We start from the raw sequence: 26,863 nt of genomic DNA, 5'->3' as shown, positions 1-26,863 counted from the left end.
GTTTCAATAAATACACATTTTTTCTATGCCTGTGAGTGCTTCCAGTTCCTGCTATTGTTTGATTCGATTTGGGAAAGCACCCCGGAAAGTGGTCGCAATATGGTGAGTGCCGGTATCTTTAGTGATTACATATACTGTATATTATATAGGTACTGTAATATGTATATAATGTTCTGAACCAGCGCTTAAAGGAGAAGGAAAGGCTAAAAGTAAGTAAGCTTTATCAGAAAGGTCTATATAAATACACCAGTAACCCCTCAAAGTAATGCTGCTCTGAGTCCTCTGTCAAAAGAAACAGCACATTTCTTTCCTTCTATTGTGTACTCATGGGCTTCTGTATCAGACTTTTCATCTTAAACATCCAGGGCTTGGGCTTGAGCATGCTCAGTTTGCTCCCTCCCCCCTCCCTGCTGTAATCTGAGCCCAAAACTATGAGTGAGCAGGGAGAGACTCAGGCAGGAAGTGACGTCACACTAAGCTAATATGGCAGCTGCTATCCTTAAGAAACAGAGAGCTTCTAGAGCATTTTACTCAGGTATGGTAAAACATTCTACAGAATAAATATAGCATTATAGCTTGTACTATTGCAGCTAATCTATTGGCAATAAAATGCCTCCATAGCTTTCCTTATCCTTTAACAGATCAGAGGTAAAAAATACAAAGGATCAATAAAGCCAATCCCTGCGTACGCCTTCTCTGCCATCTCCTGAGTGGCTCAGAGCAGCCCGGCTGTACTAAATTGAAGGGCACGTTAAACAGGCTGCCATTGATTGCTGAATAAATCACCTGCTACGCAGAGAGAAAATGTGTGATGTCTTCCCATTCTTGTTCATAAGCCACTGAGCGCTGGAGCAGGGACTTGTTTTCCCTGCAGTTCTTCTAATGATCACTGAGAAGGACATTAGGAATAAGTAGATTCTCCCGGCTCCTGGGAGGCTGATGGAGCCTAATTACACAGCAGCTCTGACTTTGGGGGGACTGGGTTTTCAGGCAGGCTGTCAGCATGTCAGACGTCAAATGTATAGTCAAGGGGAAGTTAGACATCCGCTATCACTATTCATCATTGTCTTGAATGTGGGGGTGCACTAAAAGATCAGCTCATTTGGCAACCTACACATTGGTTGAAAAGAGGCTGCTCTGATGTTCATGTGCTTAGGAAAATATGTGAGAAAGATTTCTAATTTAATTCCTAAGCAGAAGAACATCAGAGCAGCCTCTTTCTTTCTCCTGACAACTTCCTTGACTACTTGCTGGTCAGACTGGTGGGAAAATGACCAGCAGGTGGCGCTGTTGTAACAAAATTCATTCATATTAACAGTACATGTATCCCTTAATATCTTGGAATAAAAAACATAATAATGAATGTACAATAGCCCCCTCCTTACTTTTACATTCACTTATTTTAAAAGGTTTACTTATCCTTTAATGAGCAGATGCATCATCTAACCTGCCCAATAGATTTCAGGCCAGTTGCTATCCAGATATCAGTCAGGCCCCATATGCAGGACAATAAGCTGCCTACTAGTCTGGTGGATCTGAGTTGGCCTCTTTTATTGGCTTGTCTATGGCAAAATTAAGAATAAATTGGGATTTTGGCGCTGCATATGGCCTTCTTAACCTCTTACTGAGGCCTGGGAGATAATATCCAGTGTTGTTCCAGTGGGATCTGGACTGGGATACCTAATAAGTACTGGCATTTCAATTAAACAGAGACCCTAACAGCCCCCTACCAGCCCAATAAATAGTGGCTATGGCATCTTACTGCAGCCCCTCTGGCATATGCCAGAATCCACAGATTGCCAGGCCTGGCATCACCCCAGCTAGCCTTCAAGTTTAACAACAGCTGGAGTCTGAAAGATGGGCAGCCATAATATGAAGTTATGGGGTGCAATGTTATATTCCCCAGTGTGTATGTGGCGCCCCCTAGAGACAGCTTCTGAAATGAAACGCAAGGCCCCGCTCTCTGTCTCCACTCAAAACGTATTTTATTAAAAACACAAATAAAAATGCAGAAAGACTAGTGGATGTGCGAATAGACACTGGTAGTGATGGTTTCCCGTGGCTGCTCAGTGTGGAGAAGCCCTTTATCAAGTCACTCACAATGGTTTCTACTGGACTCAGATACATGGAGAGGTCTAGCAATAATCACAAAGGTGTGTCCATGCCTAAGAAAGAAGACTGGAACCATTGCCCTGATACATAGACATTATATGCATATAAATATACACATATTCCCGCAATCCTGCCCCAGCCTTGGCTGCTCCATTGTCTCACATTCCCAGCAGTATAGTTCAGCGCCTTCTGCTCCGACTCTTCCTCTTGCTCATATGCAACCAGATCCAAGTTGGAATAAGTTGAACGATTTCACCCCCTGCTGGGGCACAGCAAGTAGCCTTTTAGTTCTTCACACCTCGTGCAGGTCCTCTGTGCTGACACTCTAATCACATGGTCACTATGGGTATCCTGAGAAAAGGTGGGAGACACAAGAAGGAGGGAATAAAAGCTCAATACAAGTAAATTCCTTTGCGAAGTACAGGGGAATATCTATGCTGCCATAGTTTTATGGGATCTCTCTGTACAGACTATGAACAAATTTAGGGACTGTTCCTGCTGAATTGTGCTTAGTACAAGGAATACCTATGCTGCCATAGTTTTATGGGATCTCTCTGTACAGACTATGAACAAATTTAGGGACTGTTCCTGCTGAATTGTGCTTAGTACAGGGGAATACCTATGCTGCCATAGTTTTATGGGATCTCTCTGTACAGACTAGGAGCAAACTTAGGGACTGTTCCTGCTGAATTGTGCTTAGTACAGGGAATATCTATGCTGCCATCGTTTTATGGGATCTCTCTGTACAGACTATGAGTAAACTTAGGGACTGTTCCTGCTGAATTGTGCTTAGTACAGGGGAATACCTATGCTGCCATAGTTTTATGGGATCTCTCTGTACAGACTATGAGCAAACTTAGGGGACTGTTCCTGCTGAATTGTGCTTAGTACAGGGAATACCTATGCTGCCATAGTTTTATAAAATCTCTCTGTACAGACTATGAGCAAACTTAGGGACTGTTCCTGCTGAATTGTGCTTAGTACAAGGAATACGTATGCTGCCGTAGTTTTATGGGATCTCTCTGTACAGACTATGAACAAACTTAGGAGGTTGTTCCTGCTGAATTGTGCTTAGTACAGGGAATACCTATGCTGCCATAGTTTTATGGGATCTCTCTGTACAGACTATGAGCAAACTTAGGGACTGTTCCTGCTGAATTGTGCTTAGTACAGGGAATACCTATGCTGCCATAGTTTTATAAAATCTCTCTGTACAGACTATGAGCAAACTTAGGGACTGTTCCTGCTGAATTGTGCTTAGTACAAGGAATACCTATGCTGCCATAGTTTTATAAAATCTCTCTGCACAGACTATGAGCAAACTTAGGGGACTGTTCCTGCTGAATTGTGCTTAGTACAGGGAATACCTATGCTGCCATAGTTTTATAAAATCTCTCTGTACAGACTATGAGCAAATTTAGGGACTGTTCCTGCTGAATTGTGCTTAGTACAGGGGAATACCTATGCTGCCGTAGTTTTATGGGATCTCTCTGTACAGACTATGAACAAACTTAGGAGGTTGTTCCTGCTGAATTGTGCTTAGTACAGGGAATACCTATGCTGCCATAGTTTTATGGGATCTCTCTGTACAGACTATGAGCAAACTTAGGGACTGTTCCTGCTGAATTGTGCTTAGTACAGGGAATACCTATGCTGCCATAGTTTTATGGGATCTCTCTGTACAGACTATGAACAAACTTAGGAGGTTGTTCCTGCTGAATTGTGCTTAGTACAGAGGAATACCTATGCTGCCAAAGTTTTATGGGATTTCTCTGTACAGACTATATGTTCCATTACTGGGCACATCTGCTTGTCCACCCCTGAGCTATGTTTCTTGCTTCATATCTTATTTGTACAGAGCTGTGTAATACTGATACAATTTAGTACAGATTAGATCTAATGGTGAATAGAGCAGACCCTAGATGTAAGGCACACAGGTAACTAGGAGGCCCAGCCTGACACTGGAGAATGTAACACTACAGGAGGGATGTGGGTTATGTTTATAATGAACTGCCACCAGCCAGAGGCAATGCTGGTATAGTCAAGTGGAGCTATGTAATGCCAAGCAATGAGACACATGGCTCACTATGCTACATCTTATAGACATATACAAATGGAAAATGCAGGTATAGCGGCCCTTTAATCTTGTCTATAAAGTAAGAAAGAATGACCAGGCTGCAGAGTGTCCATGTAGTACCTCTGGTGTCTGAATATTAATTGCCTAGGACCCTGAGAAACATGGGGATCTGTTGGGAAGGATAGATAAATAGAGGTTAGACATACACAGGCATTGGCACAGGAGGATGGGGCAGTGATATGTACTGGTAACCAGACACAGGCACTGACAGTTACTGTAACCGTTACCGACACTGGCAAATGCGAATACATGGAGAGGCAGATGGGGAGAACTGACAGTTAGAGCGAGAGCCAAGACGGCGTAATTAAATTCTATTAACAGGAAGATGGAGGCCGGCAGAATGATGGACACCTGGAGAAGCCGGCAGCGAATGAGAGATCAGCAGAATAACAGATGGAGAGTGACAAACACCGCAAGAGACGACCAACTGATTCCTATTGGAAATCAATGACGAGGCATAATGCTCTGCTGTACAGACCTGTGCTTTGCACATTAATAGCCTCAGTCCCATTTGTGCTCCTGCCTTTCCAAGACCTAAAGGAGATGTATATTCTATGGGGACGTATAAAACATAAACCTTTTCTATTCCGCCTCTCCTTTACTTGCAACTGCTGCTGATGTTGGCTGTGGTTGCCTTGCCCTTTCCTTACTTCCCTGCTTGGGACTGAAGATGTTAAATGCCTCCCTGCAGCACGTGGCACGGTCTTCCCATTTCCCCTGGAGAAGATTTAAAAATAATTCAAACCTCCAAAACGATTATTCCCCAGTTTTCAAGATAGTAGCAGTTTTAGAACCACTAGTATAATCATTTTGAACAGCGCCACCTGCTGTTCATGAAAGGAACGTGTAGTGATGATGTTCTGTCTAGAACCGACCAGAGAAACGTCACACCAGTCTTTTCATTTTATTTTATTAGGGCCCCATTCTGCTTAGTTGGTGGGGCCTCCGGGGCCTAGGCAGATGGTGGACTAACAACTGGGGACTACTAGGCCCTAACTAAGTAGTATGGGGCCCCATGATTTCTAATGGACTAACAACTGGGGACTACTAGGCCCTAACTAAGTAGTATGGGGACCCATGATTTCTAATGGACTAACAACTGGGGACTACTAGGCCCTAACTAAGTAGTATGGGGACCCATGATTTCCACTGGTGGTCCTGTGCTCAACCATGAATTGTCATGCCTCATGCACTGGGCTGGGGGTGGTTTGGGGGTACTATGGCAAAAAAAAAAACCCCAAACAAATATTCTGGTACTTCATTACTAGCAATACAACCATGTTCCTATCATCATATATTCAAGATCCTCTACAGGTATTATACTGTAACCTTGGGAGTGACCAGTGGTGTAACTATAGACAAAGTAGAACCTGCAGTTGCAGGGGGGCCTGGAGGAACAGGGGGGCCTGGACTGTGGGGTTTGCTTTCTCTATAGCTAATAGAAACCCCCATTCTTCCCAGCCAGTCTCTTACCTGGGACTCAAGTTGGGCAGGAAATGGGTGGGGCAGATGCGGGACATGGGTGGGTTGGAAGCAAGACATGGGTGGGGTGGAGGCGGGACATGGGTGGGTTGGAAGCGGGACATGGGTGGAGTAGAGGCGGGACATGGGTGGGGTGGAGGCGGGACATGGGTGGGGTGGAGGCGGAACATGGGTGGGTTGGAAGCGGGACATGGGTGGAGTGGAGGCGGGACATGGGTGGGTTGGAAGCGGGACATGGGTGGAGTGGCGGCGGGACATGGGTGGAGTGGCGGCGGGACATGGGTGGAGTGGCGGCGGGACATGGGCAGGGTGGAGGCGGGGCAGGGAGTGAGCGGGTGGATGGGTATCAGAATGCGCTGGGCCCTTCTGAAGATTTTTTTGCAGTCTAGTTACACCACTGGGACCTATCTATCTCAGGGCTGGGGTTCATATAAAGCCTTTTCCTTACTTGCTTGTCCTGCAGGGGCCAATTCGTATATCAGGCCCAGTTTTGGAATCCCCAAGCTTGAGAGCATGGAGCCCAGAGATGTCGGGGGACAGGTCCGTTAGAGGCTGCAGGCTCCCCTCCTCTGGTAAAGGACAACGGTCACTGCGGTGTCGCCTTCTCTTTTGTCTGCGCTCACAGCTGGGGAGGAAACAAGGGGTCAGGAAATTAGGATGTGATCCCCCGCTCTCAGCCCTGATCCCAGATTACAAAGTTACATTCACATTTAAAGGGGAAGTTTACCTTTCTATACCATAAGTTAATACTTTCAGCATCTTATAAAACAACCTATTCTAAGCAAAGTTGTTGTTTTTTTTTTAGGGTTTTGAAATGTTAGCATTCCTGTCTGTTTCTAACCTGCACCTGAACAAGGGTCACCGACCCTAGCAAAAAAAACGGACTGTGTGAGAGTTCAATGTTGTTGTTGTTTTATTTATTCACACAGTTTCTTACTTACCAGAATTTAATGATAATTCCAGTCGCCGCTAACACAATCAGCAATGAGATGACAATTGTGACGTACAACTGGGGGTCAGTTTCTGGAGATAAAATGACAGTCACTGTACATTGCCCATACTGAAATTTTTGACTGTATTTAATGTACTTTAGTCAAAGACATTGTTACCTTCATCTAGAGGTGGGTAGATTGGGGGTCGTAATGTTTTTGGTGCTCCTCTCAGGTCCAGACCTATAGGCTCCATGTTTTCCTGGGAGCTCCCCTCTTGATGATAACCAGAGCGAGGTGTGGAATAAGCAGAGCTCAATGCAGCCCCTTCTTCATCTGATACTGTGGGACCCCACACAATGGCCCAGGGGTATTGGGAAGAAGGGGCTGCTCCTTCAAAGGCAACTGGGAACAGAACACTGGGAACAGGGGACTGGCGCTTTCCTCGTGTGGCCCCTAAATGGTGATGAAGGTGGTGAGGTTTCTTTTTGGGTAAAGGTGATGTCTTGAGTGACAGCTCTTGTGTTTGGACCACTGGGAAGGAGGCGTGAGGGGTAGAATGGAGGAGATGGGGTGAACGACGGGCTGCTGTATGGAGAGGCAAGTGTAAATGATCTGAGGTAGGATGAAAAGGATAGTGAGCTTGGTACGGAGCAGCCTGAAAGGAAGGATGTGGATGCCGTATTGCAGCAGGCATGGAGGAGATAGATGGGTGGGGTAGTGTATGAAAGGGAAAGACAGAGCAAGTGCCAATCAAGAGTAAACAATAGAAGAGGGGAGAGGATGGAGCACTACCAGGCCTAGGAGAGAAAGAGAAAGCCATTAAAGTGGGTATTTATAAGCCAACAAACACATGCGCTGGAATTTTGATTCACTCTATGTCTTTTGTTAGTACTGTAGACCCATCCTGTGGCCAGCACTTTTCCTCTGTTCCCACCATTTGCAGCCCACAATCCTTATATACCACTTCTCCCCCTCTGAAGCTCTCTCATAGACTTTCTTACAGTTTCCCCTTTCACCCCTTATAGTCAGTTCCTTTCCCTACAATTTCACCCACAGCCATCAGTCTTTTCCAGCTCCTCCCACTACAGCTCTTCTACTGCTTCTCCCTTTTCTCTCTACTTCATCTCCTTTCCACAATGACCATAGTCAGAATCTTTCTACTGCTCCTTTCCCCAACCAGTCAGCTTTTTTCTATTACCCTTCTCCCCTGCAGTCTGTTACCAGCACTGTTCTACAGTCCACCCACCTCACTGCTCTAATGAACTCATGGACTCTTCCACTGCATTCCAACATAACACTTTTTACTGGTCCTCCTCCTTATAGTTAGTAGCCTGACTATAGAGAGAAAAGATCTGAGGGTGGAGGTAATATCCCTCATTCCCCTGCTCCCCTCCCCATCAACCACAACAGTGGGAGTTCATGTGACATGTATGTGATAGTGAGGCCCAAAAATATGTCTTGCTAGGAGTCTTGGGGATCCAACATTATGATGCTGCCTACAGTGATGTCTGTTGATGACCACTTACTGGGAATTCCATGACACGGCTTTTTTAAGGCAACCCTAAATGCTCAACACCCATAGATAGAGTAATATGATTGGGCAGCTAAGCTCATGTGGGAGCTCAGCCACTAACCCTGAAGTTACAAGGTTTCCACATCTATCGTCTACTTCTGTTGATATTGATATTGATACTTGTCTGGTCAGCAGGCCAAAGTAGCCAATAAATGCAGTCTTGCCTTAAAAGTTTATCGTTGGATAGTCACCCCAAGTGTCATCTTTATTCTTTCTACCATCGAGCAGTTGTATTCAGTTTAATCATCATGATACCATCACAGTTTTAACTTGCCACTAACATCCTTACGTACCACTTCATCTTGGGCAGCAGGTTAACCACACCATGGGCTGATCATGTCCTGTGGAAAGATGAAATCAAATAGGCAACTTCAAATGGGCAGTCTTCTACCACTTCATCAAAATGAGGGCAATTCCATAGTATAAGGGCATACAGTAATTTGCTTTATGTCCAGTAACCAATCAGCAACCAATCAGTAGTTGACATCTATCATTCTACTACAGTCGAATATTTTTTTTACAGTTGAATATTTTTATAGCACTGACACATTGATGCAAAGGCTTTATAGAGGTTCTTCATCATTTTGCTTTAGTCCACCTGGAACTATCTTTACACCTGGAACAATATCATTTTTCCATTGGTTGGTTTATGTAGCAAATGTTCAAATGTTAAAGGACATCTTTAATTTAAATAAAAATGAATAAAAAAAATGATGCCTGATTGACAGTGAGACTAGAGACTCAGCAACAGAGTAACTGGTGGCTGATGAGTTCTAGGCTACTAAGCAATATCAGTATATTATGTTTCCAATGTTTTGGGGTCCTACAATGATTTGGGGCTCAGTAACTTCCAGTGACACCCCTGAACACAACAGTTGATCTTAAAGGAGAAGTAAAGGTATATTTACTTGGGATGCCAACATATATACTTACCTGACACCCCGGGTCGGTGCTCCTATCAGGAGAAAACTGCACTGGTCAGGGGTAATTCCCCTAGTGCTCCGGCGCATTTGCGCGCGTGCGATAGGGGGAGTGTGGGCGGGCGCTAGGACCGCACAGCCTAGGGGCGCCCAAGCAGAAAATCCAGCCCTGCCCCGAAGTAAATAGCACCTTTCCTTCTCCTCTTATGGGTTTTCTAGGGGAATCAAGGAAATTGTATATATGTGTTTTTGTGTTTTGCATCCAAAGTGTCTAGAGATCTCTGGAAACCTGGGTGCAGGCAGCGGCGATCCTGGTCATTTTGCCGCCAGAGACAACTTTCCTTTTGCAGCAGCACTCACCTCTTCAGCGCCAGATGGGGTCGGGGTGGTCCACGTCGCGATGGAGGGGTCGGGGTGGTCCACGTCGCTAGTGTAGAGAGCGCAATTGTGCACTCTGCACTAGAAAATCCGAATTTCCGAGTTGAAAAGCGGAAAAATACGGCTCTTAGTTACCAGGAGCGATATTTTTGCCGCCCCTGGCAACCAGGGGGTGCTGCCGCCTGAGGCGAGTGCCTCAACTCGCCTCATTGGTGGAGCGCCCCTGGGTGCAGGTGATATTCAAAGAAGACAATAGTGATGTCACATCAGCCTCCCCCTCTAAGCAGCCTGCGGTGCTTGAATCACAGCTCTATCATAACAATATTACAGCTCTATCATAACAATATTACAGCTCTATCATAACAATATTACAGCTCTATCATAACAATATTACAGCTCTATCATAACAATATTACAGCTCTATCATAACAATATTACAGCTCTATCATAACAATATTACAGCTCTATCATAACAATATTACAGCTCTATCATGACAATATTACAGCTCCTGCCTCCTCACCGGAGCTGCGTCTGCAGCAAAGATTTTCCTTCAGTGACAAATTCTCCAACCTAGTCAAGACCTATAAAGAAAGCACTGGAGGTGTAAGACATCACGGAACTTGTGTGGGTAAATTTGTCACCCAATGAAATTGTTTGTGGACCATGTACACAAATTTAAAGTGCCCTGTATGCAAAAATATCTATTGAAGGCCAGTGCTCAATTAAAATGCAAAAGAACCTTTCAATGAAAATCCCACCTGATCTATGTTAATCCTGCTGGAGGATAAATGCTGGTAGTGAATTGCCGCCTTATAGGTGTTGTTCACCGCTGAGTTATTTTTTAGTATAATGTAGAGAGGGATATTCTGAGATAATTTGCAATTGGTTTTAATTTTTTTATTATTTGTGGGTTTTTGAGTTATTTAGCTTTGCAGTCAGCAGCTCTCCAGTTTCCAATTTCAGCCTTCTGGTTGCTAGGGTCCAAATTACCCTAGCAACCATGCACTGATTTGAATAAAAAACTGAAATATAATTAGTAGAGGGTCTGAATAGCAATGACAGTAATACAAAGTTGCAATAACAATAGATGTGTAGCCTTACAGAGCATTTGCTTTTTAAATGGGCTCAGTAAAAGGGGTCTGTTGGAAAGCTGGAAAGAAACAGAAGAAGAAGGCAAAAAGATAAAACTATAAAAAATAAATAATGAAGACCAATTGAAAAGTTGGTTAGAATTGGCCATTCTATAACATACTAAAAGAGGGGGCTACCATGGGACGTCTGGTACAACTGAGGGAAGTAGGTGCCCAGACCCTGTACTAACTGCCTGCCATATAAATAAACTAGCATTCTGCTGTCCCTTATACGTATATCCAGGGCCGCCATCAGGTGGGCACAGGGGGTACAAGTGTACCAGGTCCAGGCCTGAAGGGGGGCCAGGCAGTGCTGAACTTTTCAAAAGAGCCATATAGAGCCATATTGCCTCCTTCCGAAGTCCTGAACAGCCAAAATGTGGAAGTGCCGAAAAAGCCAAACAGCTAAAGTCCCGAAGCAGCAAAAAAGCTCGAAGCCACGAAAATAGCCGAAGTCCCAATGCAGCAAAAAGACCTAAAGTCACAGAAACAGCTGAAATTGAAGTCCTGAAACGGCGAAAAGACCCGAAGTCATGAAAACAGCCAAAATTGAAGTTCTGAAGTGCCGAAAAGACCCATTAGTCTAAAGGAGGTGAAGTAGAAGCCCTGAAGCCACAAGTTCAATTCCTCTAAACACCAATGTGTGGTTTATTTTATATATTTTAATCCCCTGGCCACCAATGTATTATTTAAATACTCTACATGCCCCTGCCACCAATGTTTTTGTTAAAAAATATTCTTTAGGGCCCCAATTTTTTTAACTTGTAAGGGGGGCCCTGGCGCCAATGTTTTTTTTAAAAAATGTTCTTTGGGGCCCCAATTATTTTTAACTTGTAAGGGGGGCCCTGGCACCAATGCTTTTTAAAAAAAAACTTTTATGGGGGGCCCTGGCGTCAATATTTTTTCTTTTTAACTTATAGGGGGGCCCTGGTCCCCAATAGCTTTTTTTTATAACTTGTGTGTGTGTGGGGGTTACCTTTTTTAGTGCTGATGTTTGTGTGGTCTTTTAACTGTGACAGTGTCAGACTGACCCACCGGGATACCAGGAAAACTCCCGGTGGGTCCAGGTGTCAGTGGGCCCTCCTGCTTCTAAACATTTGCCTTATTTCATGGCCATTCCCTATTTCTATGAGAATAAAGAGGCTAAATAGATGGAATAATAGGATATAGTATGTAAAGAAAAGAGAATAGGAGAATAGAGGTTGAGAAAGTATAGGAAGAAAATAATACTTTGAGTGAGCCCCTGGTCTAAAGGTTTTTGGGTGGGCCCCTGGTCTAAGGGTTTTTGGTGGGCCCCTGGTGTCCCAGTCCGACACTGAACTGTGATGTGGAGTGGGCGAGGCTGAGGTGGGGCATGGGGGCCCCCAAGTTTTGTTGTACGTGGCCCCGTGATTTCTAACGGCAGCCTTGCTTATATCCTCGTGCACTCTTACATGCCGCCCCCAAAATACTGGTGGAACAAAAAGAGGAACAAGCTATAAATACTGCGGCTCCTGCATCTGAATTTGCAGCAATTAGTGAGTGTCGGCGAGGCAGCTCCCAGGAACAGAGCTGAGCTGCCGCCTTTGTTTCTCTGTCAATGAAAACTCCATGGTACCGTTTGTCAGTGAATTACACGCAGCGCACACTCATTTCTCTGAGAATGACAGGGCCTGTGGAGCAGTTTCCATTTTGTAGGCATGTTTATGTTCGGTAACTATGGCGCCCTCGCTGTGAGGCCCTGTAAGTAAGAACTTCCTGTCAGTGAGCGGATGGGGAAGGGAGGCTGCCACTGGCTCTGTGTATTAGGGACCTCGGCCTTCAGTTTCACAACAGCCCATTGGGAGAAAAAAACTGAATGTAAAGGTACACAGGGCTTATTATCTTATGTAACTGTTGATGGATATTCTCACTGTATTTACATGGGGGATGTCCAACTTGGAAAGCTGCAGATGCTGTTGATAGGGAGGCCACCTGGCAACAGTTTAGAGGCTTGGCCAGTAACATTATGTATGATGCCAAAGGAAAGACAGCAGAGATAGGTCATTTGTTTCCAGAAAAAGTTGGCAGCCCTAGTGCCAGGTGCAGCCACTGCTGTGAGACTGGCAGTTAGGAACCTATGGGCTTGATAACCCCATGGACAGATCTGTATTCCGTCTGGTGCCACCTATGGAGTTGCGTACAGACAACGTCACTTGTGTGCTGAGCACAACCCTGCAAAACTGTAGTTAACTGCCCGGGTCAAATAAAATAAAGAAAGTACCACACTCACTGCGACTTAATACAAAGAAAAAAGTTTTATTACAAAAATTCCAATGTTTTGAGGACAATCGGGGCTTTTCCTCAGGGACAAACCCTGAAGAAGAGTAATGTTTGTGCTCGAAACATTGGATTTTTTTGTAATAAAACTTTTTTCATAGCATTAAATAAGAATTATTAACATACTCAACAGGAATACTTGTGGAAAAAAAAATCAAGATTTATTGAAAAAATCTATATATACTGTGTATATATATATATATATATACACACACACACACATGTTAACCAGGAGTGAGCGCAATGAATGATTTCATGAGAGAACACAACAGAGATGATTAATAGAATAACAGAAGACTGACAGCAAGTCCATATAACATGATCAAAGGTCAGGGCTGGCAGCAAACTGAGACCCTGAGTGGTCCAAAATCAGGCTGAAGGTCAGTGGAGGTGGCAAGTAACAATAAGTTTGCATAATCAAGTCAGGGGTCAAAACTGGGAGTTAATGTATGCAGAAAAAAGAATAAGCAGAAATAGACTCAGGAACAATGAAGCTAAAACACAGAATAGCTCAATGATCCAGCAATGGGGGGAGAGGAGAAGGCTGGCTTGAATAGGTCCTTGGTTTGTTGGCACCTGGCCTCAATGAGACTGAAGATGAAGACGGTTAAGGCATCAGAAATAACTTAAGCTGATAGGGGTCATTTCATAACAGGAGCTCAAATGCAAGAACAACAAGGGGCACAAGAGTGGCCTTTTTATGGATTCTGTTCACTGCGTCCTGCATATTATCTCAATCAACTGAACTCCAAAACACCTCCTGTGGCCCAACAGAGAAGTGGACAGGCAATACACATCATCTGAAGCCCCGGCTCTAGGAGGCAGTATTATGGAAATGACACCAATAACATGACACACAAAACAGCTAATTTTTAAGTACAAACAGATTGACATCTATACACATTATACTAAGACATTGATGTCTTCTGCTTTTACAAAAGGTGCAAGTTAAAGTGCAAGGAAACAATGAGCACTAGAATGAACTAGAATTAACATGAGCATGGGTGCAAAATGTACGACCTTTGGTCGCAGGAAAGATTGTTTATTTTCAATACTGTCAGAGCTAAATCGGCAGATATACACAGTCGCCGATGTTCGGGTGCTAATATTACTGATAGGGAAGAAATATAACCAAGACAATTAAACACAATTACTCATATATATGTAAAGTGAAGTACAAAATATGACTGGCAGTGTTAAAAAGTGGGGGTAGACAAGGTGTGGTATATGTACCCTATGCCAAAAATAAATAAGATGCTTTTATTGTTCTGTAGTTATGTAACCAGAATGTATGACTAAACTTTCAGTAATCATTTTTAACACAATTCTGTCTTTTTCCATAAGACCTTCAAGTAGATGACGCATCATTTCATTTGTTTGCATAACATATGTATTTTTGCTCTATTCTATAAATAAAGACCTTGTGTTAATTAGCCTTGATTTTTTGTGATGCCCAACCAGTGCTGACCATTTTTTCTGCCAACCACGTGTTTCCGAAAACCATATATTTTTAGTCATTGTAAAGCAGGCTTGCAAGTCTAGTTCTTGAAATCAGGCTACAAAATAAGGAATGTGTTCTAAGGGTCAGCTTTTACATTTACTGCAGATTTTGGAAATGAGATTAGGAAATGAAAGGAAATATCTGTGGGTTGGGTTATTTGTAGCCAACAGTATGATTGAGCTTATGAGCCGGCGACAAGTTCTTTGTCAGGTTATACACACTTGTAGGCTTAGTGCAAATGAAATGGTGTCCTACTCCGGCTTTACCTTCTCTTCCCACAGTACCATGCCCAGATAAACATCCTACATCCGACATGATGCAAGCAAAGGGCTTCTCCTTAAAAGGTAGAAGTTGATATAGTTCATGCATATTCACCAAACACCTACTGAACGCGTAGGACATGGCTTCCAAAAACAGTCATTAAAATGATGCTAATGATTAGATTAGTAACTTCCACAGAACCCATATTCCCAACACTATTTACCTTTCCCCTTTGACCTTTTGATTGGCTAAAACAAAACATTATTAGGGATGCAATGAACCCACTATTATGTGATTTCTAGGCATTTTTATTTCTATTCAGTTGACATAAAATGTTTAGCCTGGCGCCATAAGCCTGATGGCCATTGGGCCCTCACCCTAGTGGAGTTTGCCTGGTGACCTGTATCCCAGGTGAGGACTTCTGTCACGTCCATCAAACCTTCAATGGCTCAGTGTTGCTTATACTTAGTGCAACTTGCAGACATATTTTTGGTGCAAATCATTGCAGCGCTCTATCAGGCTTTAGTAAAAGGATGTCTAAGTCTACAGGATTGGTGAAGCTACTCTACCTGCCAATTTGCATAGGGGAAGACATTAGAATTTTCTGGATGTGGAATCTCAGCCACAAGATTCTTACATGATCTACAAAGGAATCGGAAAGGTGCAAACCAAATGGACTGCACTGCAAGTTTCTAACATTGAGACTGAGGGAGACTTGGTCATTATTGATATGGGCAGTGAGAAGATGGCTCCTCCTAACAGTAGCTAGGTGTTCTCTAAGAGAAGTGTTATGCTAATGAAGGACAGCCGCGGGATTAAAGATGTTATGCATAGGAAGACTATAGACACAGTTGAAGCCTCATTGAGAAACTAGGTGGCTCAGGTGCAAAGTTATGTAAGGCAAAGGTTCCAGGAGTTGAAGACCTTTGTAAGCCCATGCACAATAACTTCCTACTCTCTAATTCTTCTTCACATGGCGTAAGGTTGAGCACCACAAATGTTTCATCCCTATTAAATGTGCTATGGTTTGGTGTTCTTAGAAAACTAGTTGGAAGGAGGGGGAAGTTCCGCTTATAGGTACTGCTTAGTTTTTGGCAGTGGTCCTAATTATCATACTTGGAAGTGGAGAAATCTCATGATTGCTGCTGCTGCTTGTCCATCCAAAAAAAAGAAAATTATAGTAAGACAAATTTTAACTTTGTGGAAGAAAATGAACACCGTGAAAGATAATTCAAGCTTAATTCAAGCTAGGCTAGAAGTGCTGCACATTATGTATTACGATTTTACACCAGCCAACCCTTTAGCAGGGGAGATCTGGGCATCTTAATATGCCTCCAATTGCTCCCCATACTTCTCTTCTACTGCACATGCTCTGGGCTGCTGTCACTTACTGAGCTTAGGGAACCACTCACAATGTAGAGAATATAAAAGTCACTATATCAGGCTTATTAGTAATGAATTCAGCTTCACATTACATGGCAGCTAAGAAACCATTGCAATCTGCATCCGAATGTAATAATTACCCCTGTAGCAACAGCTTTATGTCATGTGAATTGATGAATTGTGATGTCTCCTAAGCTTAGCTTCTCAACAGCTGCCCAGAGCACACTGAGCATGTGCAGTGCCACTGACACTCCTTACAAAATTCAAGATGGTGACCTCCTGTGCACAACTTTGAAAGCCTGGGTCGATTTTGTCATAGAGTTTGAGAAATTTTAGACTGATGCAGCAAGTATATAAAATATAGCATTTCTACTCATATTTGTTTTAATAGCTTAGTTATCCTTTAACCATTTGATTACACTTTCCTATGAAAGAACCTTATTACTTAGAAACCAAACAGCATCAGAAAATCACCATTAGTTGCCCCTTTTCCTGCAGCCTAGGGCAGATAGCTAAAATCACAAGCACAGGGGGCTTTTATCCCACCTGGTAAAGGTGAACGTGTCCAGGCAAGAACTGCTTTTGGCATTTCCCTGTTATTCTTATGGGCAGTATACAAACCCATTTGGCATGCCTTTATATTTACTTTCTAATTTTGGGTCTGCGTCCTGCTTTTATACAAACCCATCCATTTAATATCTCCGTGTTTGAGAGAGATAAATAATTCATAGCTGGATGTTGCTTGATTTGTTTGCATAAACTGGAACTGTTATGTAAATATCAAGCAAATTGATGTAAACTGCTATTTGCCAGATTGGCTGATTGACACTTCTATGGATAAACTAGTAATGAATCCCACATTATCTGAAATGCTCAAGAAACTACTGAAGTAAGAGGTAGAATCTGCTGAGCAGCACCAGAGAGCTTTATGGGAATATATTCCTTTGTTCAAATGTATTCTTATACCCTGCCCCCTTTCTTATTATAATTCTTATTATAAAATATACATTGTGCTTTATTTAAAGATTTCTCATCATCATTTTATATTCCCTTAAACCAAATGTTCAAGAACTTCCAGAACCTTTTTTTGCCATGTGATACCAGCCTTCAGGTGGGGAATGGTGACTTGACTGCAGTATGAGGCCGTGACATCACAGGTGTAGGGCAATGACATCACTGGGGTGGAGCAGTGACATCATGGTGGGAAAATGGGCAGATGGGTTGGATAATGGGTGGAGCAGAGACGGGTCTATGCTGAGAGCAGGAAGTGAGTTCTTATAGGAATTTCTTGGGCAGTGGATACGATCAGTGGAGGGAGGGATTCATAGTGTATTACAGAAAGTACATTTGCAGGTAAATTTGTAATATTATTAACATGTATTTATATAGCGCCAACATATTGTGTAGCACTGTGTAATACTGGCCTGGCCTTAGCTGGTGATTTACTGGCAGGGTAATAACTATAGCCCCGCCCCTTTACAATCACTTATCCACCCCTTCTTGGCCTTGTCTCTTCTCCTTATATCATTGGACAATAAGGATAGCAGCAAAAGGTGGAAACCCTACACCTGTTCATAAGTTGGTCTGCATCTCCCGACAGACTCCAGATGATGGTGGATGCCAAGCATTTTATTATAATGACAAAGGGAGAATGGGCCCTCCCCAACAGCAAATGGGCCCTCCCTCATGCAGGGGGTCTGCAATTCCCCCATATGTATATACTGCATCTCATTGAAGAAACCCAATGTAACCAGACTCTTTCTCCACCCTGGTCCCCTGAAGATAAGGGTTTGCTCCCCTTACTGTTACATTACTAGCTGGAAGGATGCTGGTTGAATATATTTAAAAAAATAGATATTTTCAATGGTTTTTTTATAAATTAGACTGTGAATTGGAGGAGCTCTGTATGCATTAAGGAGTGCGCTTTATGGTTTATGAATGCAGTTAAGTGCTTGGGGTCTGTAGGAGGTTTCCCGGGGAGTTGTAAGAACAATTGGCTCGGAGCTTCTGATAAAAGCCTGACATTGCTGAAGAGGTGTCTTGATATGATGATTTTATAGGGAGAGGGGCTGTGTATGAGAAAGAAATGTATCCTGAGTAATGAGGCAGATTTAACCTCCAGAGCCAGCAAATAGAAGAAGCGTCTCACCATTTACCTATGTAATGAGGCCACCAGAGGGACCGGGAGATAAAGCAGCAGAGATTGGGTTATCGTTTGAGCAATAAATGATGAGGGAGGGTAGATTTGTTTTCGGGGAGACAGTTATGATTGCCTGTGTAAGCGCCCGTTCCAGATGGACGGTTATCCGGTGGGGCAGCCCCTTCCTGCCATCATTTTCTGATGCTGCGCCCGTCACTGGCACAGCCTGACATTCCTTAATAACCTCAGCTCCAAATTGGCCTCTTTCAGCTGCTCCACTTCAACATATTGATGGAGAAAATGTGTTCTGGTGTTTATCTGCTCTGCTTTATGCTACAGCGGCCGCACAGAAAGAAATGTTATTGGCAAAAATGCCCGTCACTAATTGAACTTTGTAATTGTTACATGGCGAAGAAGCATTTTGTGCAAATGATTAGCCGAGAGTCTATTGGCTTCTGTGTACAGTGATGTGTTATTGTATCATTAGTACAGGGGCCCCTACACTTACAGTGATGTGTTATTGTATCATTAGTGCAGGGGCCCCTACACTTACAGCTATGTGTTACTGTATCATTAGTACAGGGGCCCCTACACTTACAGTTATGTGTTATTGTATCATTAGTGCAGGGGCCCCTACACTTACAGTTATGTGTTATTGTATCATTAGTGCAGGGGCCCCTACACTTACAGTTATGTGTTATTGTATCATTAGTGCAGGGGCCCCTACATGTACAGTTATGTGTTATTGTATCATTAGTGCAGGGGCCCCTACACTTACAGTTATGTGTTATTGTATCATTAGTGCAGGGGCCCCTACATGTACAGTTATGTGTTATTGTAAAAGTAATGCAGGGGCCCCTACATGTGTGTGTTGGCTTTCATATACAATTGTATGGTATTTTATAATTAGTGCAGGTGTCTGCGGGTTGACTTGTTGACTCACATACAGTTATATGTTATATATCATTAGTTATAAATCATTAGTGCAGAGATTTGTTCATGGAGAGGTATGTGCTGTTGTATAATTAGAGCCGGGGGTAAAGATACTCAGTTGCATTCGGCAATATTCCTAATACTGTCTTATTAACCCATTAATGCCTCCATTACTCCATTAGTGCTGCACTACAGCTCTATCATTATTATTATTACTGTACAACTTCCCCAGTACTGTCTTCATTACCCAATAGAGCCTTTAACGTCTAATACTGCACTAATACCCAAGCACACTCAGCAGTAATACTACACAGGTAATTCACAGCACCATAACCCAATATGTTCTGCATTAGTCTAATACTGCAAAACAATCCTAATATAACTAGCATTATAATACTCCAGTACAATGTGCATTACTCCAGTGTGCCATACACAGTTCCATTATAGTAACACTATATTATTACTATATAATAATACTATATTACTCTCATAGAATCTGTATTATTACTAATGCAGCAGTCTTGGCCCAAAACAGTCTGCCTTCCTTAAATACTACAATGTTACGGAATAATCCAGCATTATTTGAATACCCCCAGTATATTCTGCCTTTACTGGTACCCTAAAAAGGTTGCAATATTTTTTATAATGCACCATTAACCTGTTACATTGTACATGATGTATTTAACGCAGCAGTTCGGTAAATCTGGATCCCTCTGATGTGCTGCCGCTGCTCCGTACCCTGTGGGTTGTTTTGATATTGAACTAAAATCATAATCTAGTCTACGATCCTCTAATATTACTGATCAATCATCATTTTCCTTGCGATGCTGAAAGGCTGCTCTGCTGTGTATGTGGATATGTATGATGCTGCACATACGCTGGGTACAGTCTGCTCTGCTTTCACTCCCAGTATATTCCTACACTATTACCCCAATACAATATGCGCTGTCCCAACACTAACACCCTAACATTATCCATTTACCATTAATATTGCTCTAGTTCCCTAATAATGAGCGTATTACTTTAATTCTGCTCTAACCCTGTAGCAATGCTGCCTGTATACTTCTAATAATGCATTCATTATCTAATTGCTTAATTATTAATGTAATAAATGAATCGGCTAAGTGAACTTTCTGTTGGCTTTTATGTAAATTGTTCCCAACAATAATGTGAATCTGATTCTGACCTTCTGATACTGCTCCGTTGCCCCAGTACAGCCGGCAACACCCTAATACTGTTCTGTTATTCTAATGCAGAGAATATCCTCATATAGATACAGAATTCCCCTATGAACTCCCTGCTGTGCAATATTCTGCATTACTCTGATACAATTATTTTGTTGCTCTTGTACACAGAGCCGGGCCAACCCTGGCAGGCGCCCTAGGCAACCTGGCGGGCCACGGCGCCGGCTCAGTGCGCGTGAAACTGCGCATGCGCGAAACTGCTCTCCAGCGCGCATGCACGAAATGGCGTGCGCGCACGCACAGAATCGCATTTTCCAAGATTACACTCGCCAGCCTGGGAGAGACGGGACCGGACACGGGGTAGGCGTCAGAGCAGGTACGTGCCTTGGGCCCCCCCAGCTTTGCGCCCTAGGCACGTGCCTACTCTGCCTGCCCCTAGTTCCGGCCCTGCTTGTACAGTCTGTGCACCAATACCCTAAATAATCTGGATTCCTCCTATACAGCCCTACTATCTTTTATTAGGGATGCACCAAATCCAGGATTCACTTTGGGATTCTGCCTTTTTCAGCAGGATTCGGTCGAATCCTCGTGCCTGGGCGAACTGAATCCGAATCCTAATTTGCAAATGTAAATTAGAGGCGGGTAGGGAAATCACGTGTCTTTTCGTCACAAAAGAAGAATTTGTTCCACTTTTTCCTTTCCTGCCTCTAATTAGAATATGCAAATTAGGATTCGTTTCAGTATTCGGCCGAATCTTTCACCAAGATTTCGGGGATTCGGCCGAATCCCAAATAGTGGATTGGGTGTATCCCTATCTTATATATATATTATATATATATTATATATATTATATATATATATATATATATATATATATATATATAGATCGATACTCATCTGTACAGAACGTTTCGGGAGCTAACTGCTCGCATTCTAAAGTGTATCTCCATTGAAATCCAGAGAGCCAAACAATATTTCTAATTCTTGCATGTCTACATGTGGTCGAGTCAACGCAAAATAACGTCACTCCATCTCAGACGTCGGCAGCGCAGAAGCTTACATCCGTCTGAAAGCCTGACAGGTGGCAACCCTATCTCCTTACCTGAGCAGGCAGGAATGAAGAAGTGGAACCTAGACAGGTCAGGTTTAGTAAGGATAGGCTACTCACTGTAAAAGGTCACTCTAGGAGTGACAGATAGTCAGGCTATGTAGATGAGCAGCCTGAGGCTCCACCAAGGAGTGTGAGTGGACTTAAGATCCCAGGTACTAATTGCCCAGAGTAGGGACTAAGTGTACAGACCTAGGGATATAGTGGTTCCTCTGGGTTCCACTTAGGGTAAAGGCTGAAAGTTGGGTGTAACTTCATTGCTGCTGTGTATGTTCTTTTCCCTGAGGGGACTAGTACTGATCTTTGGTGCTTGTGAGTATATACCTATCCACTGTGGCTTTATGTTCCTGCTCATCCTTATGTGAACTCCTTTGCGGATTATTCTGTTTAATAAATACGTTCTCTGGTTAAGTTTCAAGAACCACTGGCGACCAATTTTTGTGCTAAGCACTTTATTATTTATGTATTGTACAGGTATGGGATCAGTTATCCGGAATCTCTAATACTCTAGCATCAGTGCATGAAAATGACATTGTAGGAGAAGGAAAACTACCAAGGCAGTTTATTGCCAATAGATTAGTCACAATAGTGCAAGCTATAATGTTGTATTTATTATGTAGAATGCTTTACCATACCTGAGTTCCAGAAGCTCTCTGTTTGTTTAATATAGCAGCTGCCACATTAGCTTGGTGTGACATCACTTCCTGCCTGAATCTCTCCCTGCTCACTCGTTGTATTAGAGAGGGTGCAGAGAAGGGCAACTAAGCTGGTAAAAGGAAAATCTTAGCTATGAGGAAAGACTGGCCAAATTGGGGATGTTCACTCTGGAGAAGAGGCGCTTAAGGGGTGATATGATAACTATGTATAAATATATAACGGGATCATATAATAATCTCTCTAATGCTTTATTTACCAGTAGGTCTTTCCAGCTGACACAAGGTCACCCATTCTGATTAGAAGAAAAGAGGTTCCACCTAAATATTGGGAAGGGGTTTGTTACAGTGAGAGCTGTGAAGATGTGGAATTGTCTCCCTGAATCAGGGGTACAGGCTGATACATTAGATAGGTATAAGAAGGGGTTGGATGGTGTTTAGCAAGTGAGGGAATACAGGGATATGGGAGATAGCTCATAGTACAAGTTGATCCAGGGACTGGTCCCATTGCCATTTTTTTTTTCCCCTCTGAGGCAAATTGGAGAGGCTTCAGATGTTTTTTTCTTTTGCCTTCCTCTGGATCAGTTTGGCAGGTTAAAAAAGTCAAAAGGTTGAACTTGATAGATGTGTGTCTTTTTTCAACTTAATTTACTAGGTTACTATGTTACTATGTAGCTCTGGGCTCAGGTTACAGCAGGGAGGGGAGGGGGAGAGGAGCAAACTGAGCATGCTCAAGCCCAAGCCCTGGAGGTTTAAGCTGATCTGTCTGATACAGAAGCCCATGTGTAAACAATAGAAGGAAAGAAATGTGGTGTTTCTTTTGCCAGAGCACTCAGCATTACTTTGAGGGGTTACTGGTGTATTTATATAGACCTTTCTGATAAGGCTTACTTAGTTGCCTCAGCCGTAAAGTCCTCTCTGATGCCAAACTGCCCCCCCACGCACTATTTTTTACGGTATGGCAGCGTGACCAGGGTGACATGGGTAGGTAAGGAGAGGGAGTGTAGAGAGCAGGTGGGGCCCAAGCCAGGGCCCACTGGGTTTATTCCCAGTGTCCCACCGGCCCAGTCAGACCTCTAAAATGTAACTCTAAAATGTAACTTATAACCTAATGCTGTTATTACTAGTTCAGTAGTACTGCCCCTTTCCTGTGCACCTTGCACCCATGAACATACACCATACTGCTGTACATTATACTCTGGCTGTACTGCACTAATATAAAATATACAGCAGTAAACTCTACACATCCCTCCACAACTTATTCCTTATTATTATATTTATTGTATCAGCACTGCCCGAATATCTCTTCCATAGTATTGCTCATGCTCTTCAAGTATCTTCAGAACATCAATTACATAGTGAATGAAGTACCTCCTGTTGTAAAATATAAGGATATTAGAAGTAACCTTGCTTTTATACAGGTCATGGAACTCCGAGGTGACTTCTAATATCCTCATATTTTCCAACACCTTTATTTATTACAATACACAAGTTTTAGTGGGTCATGTGACAGAAACAACATCACTAAGCTCCGTTTATAACTGATGACATCACCAAGAGCCGTTTATAAGGATATCATTTACAGGATATTCATGGCTTATTATATGTGAATAATGCTCATACTGCGCACCTGATACTAAAGGTATAAATGTCGCTTCTGTTAGTGATACAATAGTGCTACAAACTGCACATACCTCCAGTACTAAACTCATACCCCGGTTGTTAGTGATACTCCATTAGTAGAGCCTTTATATAGTGAATAAAGTACCCCCTTTTGTAAAATATAAGGATATTATAAGTTACCGAGGAGTTTCATGACCATATAAAAGTACGAGGCCGAAGGCCGAGTGTTTTTATACAGGGCATGAAACTCAGAGGTTTCTTCTAATATCCTCATATTTTGCAACAGGGGGTACTTTATTTATTATAATACACAAGTTTTAGTGAGTCATGTGACAGAAATGACATCACTACTCACCGTTTATAACTGATGACATCGGAACTCACCGTTTATAACTGATGACATCGGAACTCACCGTTTATAAGGATATAATTTACAAGATATTCATGGCTTTTGTGTATTATAATACAGTCCTGAATTTATACCTATATTTTGCCTGATATTGGCTCAACGGTACTAATTTTAGTGTAGGGTAGAAAAGCAATTGACATGCACCCCCCCCGCCTAAAGCGTCACAGGGGTCCCCTATACTTTGCGACATAACAGTTATTTCATATTTTCAGTATTTATATCAGGAATATCCAACCCGTGGCCAACAAAGTGCTATTAAAAAGCAGCTAGCAGCATCCCAGCAGCCATCCTCAGATGGAGGGGTGATTTCTTCCATTGCCAGGGTCCCCGCATCTGCTTCTCTCCCCAAGCTTGAACCCCCACATTCCCTCAGTTTCCAGATACTGTGTCCTTTTACCCAAAGGCATAACGATTCTTTAACCCCTTCAGCCCTTCCCCAGTCCTCACTAAAGGCTCAATACTGGAATCAAACCCCACAGCCCTGCACAAGTTACCTCTAAGCATCATTTCTGCTCTAATGGGGCAACAATCACACTGTTACCCCCAAACTCTCTACCATCAGCTCAACGAATGCTCCACTGCTACTACTCAATGAACTCATAGTAAAGTAATACTACATTCATGTGATGTGAAATGGACACTGCATCACTAATCTCCCCATTCCTATTTAATAATAAAAACAATAGTCAATGCTCTCCCCCAGCCGACCCCCCCTCCCAAATACCTGTAGCTTGTGGCTGTGATCAGACGTGTTTGTTCTGAATGGAGTGAAAGAAGGGATAATGAAAGAGGTGATAGAAGTCATAGTTGAAAGGGGGAGTCAGGGGGGTATTTAATGTAAGACTTCGTCATGCTTCTCTGAACCCCCCTATATCATCATGGTAACAGCACTTCAGTACCTAGGCAACAAGCTAATAACCCCAGCGCTGCTCTTATAACAAACACGTCTCCTGTGTCACTATGACCCCCCCCGAAACAGCAACGCAGATAAACACCCACCAAATGACACCCACCACCAATGCAGCAGGGCACCCTTGCCCCTCTGGAACACAAATATCCACTCACTTATATCCCTATATATATATATATATATACGTATGCAAGCCTGCAGTCTTTGTGAATAAAGGGGAAATTACCCTACTTACTTGAATCTGCAAAAAACCCTACCCAGCAACATTATGTACAGACACCTGCTGCTTCTCTCGCACACTCAGCTGTTGCACACTCACATCTCTGTTGCACACTCACCAATTTACATGCACAGCCAGACACACCACACTCACTGCTCTGACCTCAGTTTGGGGGTGCAGGCTGTTTCTGGGGGAGCGTTGGATCCTTCTCTCTCTCTCTCTCTCGCACTGTCTGGCAGGATGACTGCGCTCTCTCTCTCTCCCACCCTCTCATACTCTCTCCCTTCCATCCTCTCGCACATTATCTCCATCTCCCCCTACCCAACCCTCTCTCTCACATTTTCTCCACCTTCTCCTTTACCCTTAGTTGTCCATTACTGCATCATACAGTGGTCTGCAGTTCTGTGGCAGGGCAGAGGTTAATGGAGTGGCAAGAACAAGAGTTTGGTTCTGCAGGGGAAGAAGTGGGGAGATTCTAATGTTTTTATTTAGTCAAAAAGGGGGGGGGGCTGGGTGTTCTGCAGCTGTGTAGCAGTAAATGAAGAGAAGTAGTAATACTCTGCAAATCAATGGTAAGGATTGGGTTAATAGAAGTCAAGTGCTGTGACTGGTGCAATGTGCAAGGTCTGTGGCAGAGAAAGGAGTGAGGGAGTGATGCTCTGCAGGTCTGTGGCAGAGAAAGGAGTGAGGGAGTGATGCTCTGCAGGTCTGTGGCAGAGAAAGGAGTAAGGGAGTGATGCTCTGCAGGTCTGTGGCAGAGAAAGGAGTGAGGGAGTGATGCTCTGCAGGTCTGTGGCAGAGAAAGGAGTGAAGGGAGTGATGCTCTGCAGGTCTGTGGCAGAGAAAGGAGTGAGGGAGTGATGCTCTGCAGGTCTGTGGCAGAGAAAGGAGTGAGGGAGTGATGCTCTGCAGGTCTGTGGCAGAGAAAGGAGTGAGGGAGTGATGCTCTGCAGGTCTGTGGCAGAGAAAGGAGTGAGGGAGTGATGCTCTGCAGGTCTGTGGCAGACACTGGAGTTTCGTGGCACACAAGAAGTAACTGGAGTACTGTTGTGTGGCACCCGGGGGAGTGATACTCTGCATGGCTGTATAAGAGGAGTCTGTGGAATACAGTTACACACTAAGAGTCTATCTGTCTGTCTCTGTTTCTTACTGCGTCTCTCCCCTTCTTCCTCTGGTTTCCATGGAGATGCAAGAGAGAGCATCACTGATACCAGCTGTCTCTTCTTTGCTCCCAGATGTCCACTTCCCTCTCTCTGTCTCTAAAGGAATGCCCCCCCCTGTATCAATGTATGGGCTGTCACTCCACAACTGCACCTCTCTGTATCTGTATCTGTACTGCTGTGTCTGGAGGCCATTCTCTCCCTCTGCTGATCTGTCTGTGCTGTATATACCCACATGTCCTCTCTGCCCTGTGCATCTGTATCTATATATATATACAGTATATCATTATCCTGCGCGCACACCCCCTCTCTTTTCTTTGCCCTAAACAGACTCCTCTCCAATTATCACCCGTCGCCCTCCTCTCTGTCTCTTTATTCTCTAGTTACTTTCAGTACCTAAAGGGTCAATTTAAGT

The 26,863-nt window shown here is 43.4% G+C and overlaps 1 protein-coding gene across 2 annotated transcripts; it reads right to left on the bottom strand.

Moving 5' to 3' along the window:
- Positions 1 to 1,968: 1,968 nt before the first annotated feature.
- LOC108697343 (PILR alpha-associated neural protein) lies at positions 1,969 to 25,560 on the bottom strand. 2 transcript variants are annotated; one of them, XM_018227290.2, is made up of 6 exons: positions 25,451 to 25,560; positions 8,530 to 8,577; positions 6,841 to 7,460; positions 6,673 to 6,754; positions 6,180 to 6,356; positions 1,969 to 2,463 (listed from the first exon to the last, which is right to left on the bottom strand). In XM_018227290.2, exons 2-6 carry the CDS (start codon positions 8,535 to 8,537, stop codon positions 2,442 to 2,444), a joined length of 909 nt encoding a protein of 302 aa, XP_018082779.1. In that variant the 5' UTR covers positions 8,538 to 8,577; positions 25,451 to 25,560; the 3' UTR covers positions 1,969 to 2,441. The 2 variants fall into 2 exon arrangements, with proteins under 2 accessions (XP_018082779.1, XP_041426773.1); XM_041570839.1 differs by lacking the exon at positions 25,451 to 25,560 and adding an exon at positions 24,883 to 24,943.
- Positions 25,561 to 26,863: the final 1,303 nt, after the last annotated feature.

The sequence above is a fragment of the Xenopus laevis genome, chromosome 7S, assembly GCF_017654675.1.
Source record: "Xenopus laevis strain J_2021 chromosome 7S, Xenopus_laevis_v10.1, whole genome shotgun sequence".
In the NCBI taxonomy this organism is placed as follows: Eukaryota; Metazoa; Chordata; class Amphibia; order Anura; family Pipidae; genus Xenopus; species Xenopus laevis.
This window is presented reverse-complemented; position numbering and strand designations above follow the sequence as displayed.

Excerpts from the sequence above, each read along its gene's own strand:
- LOC108697343 (XM_018227290.2), bottom strand. Across the intron at positions 6,755-6,840 it reads CTACCCACCTCTAGATGAAG|AAACTGACCCCCAGTTGTAC; the intron begins GTAACAATGTCT and ends TTTTATCTCCAG. Across the intron at positions 2,464-6,179 it reads GGCCCCTGCAGGACAAGCAA|GATACCCATAGTGACCATGT; the intron begins GTAAGGAAAAGG and ends ACCTTTTCTCAG.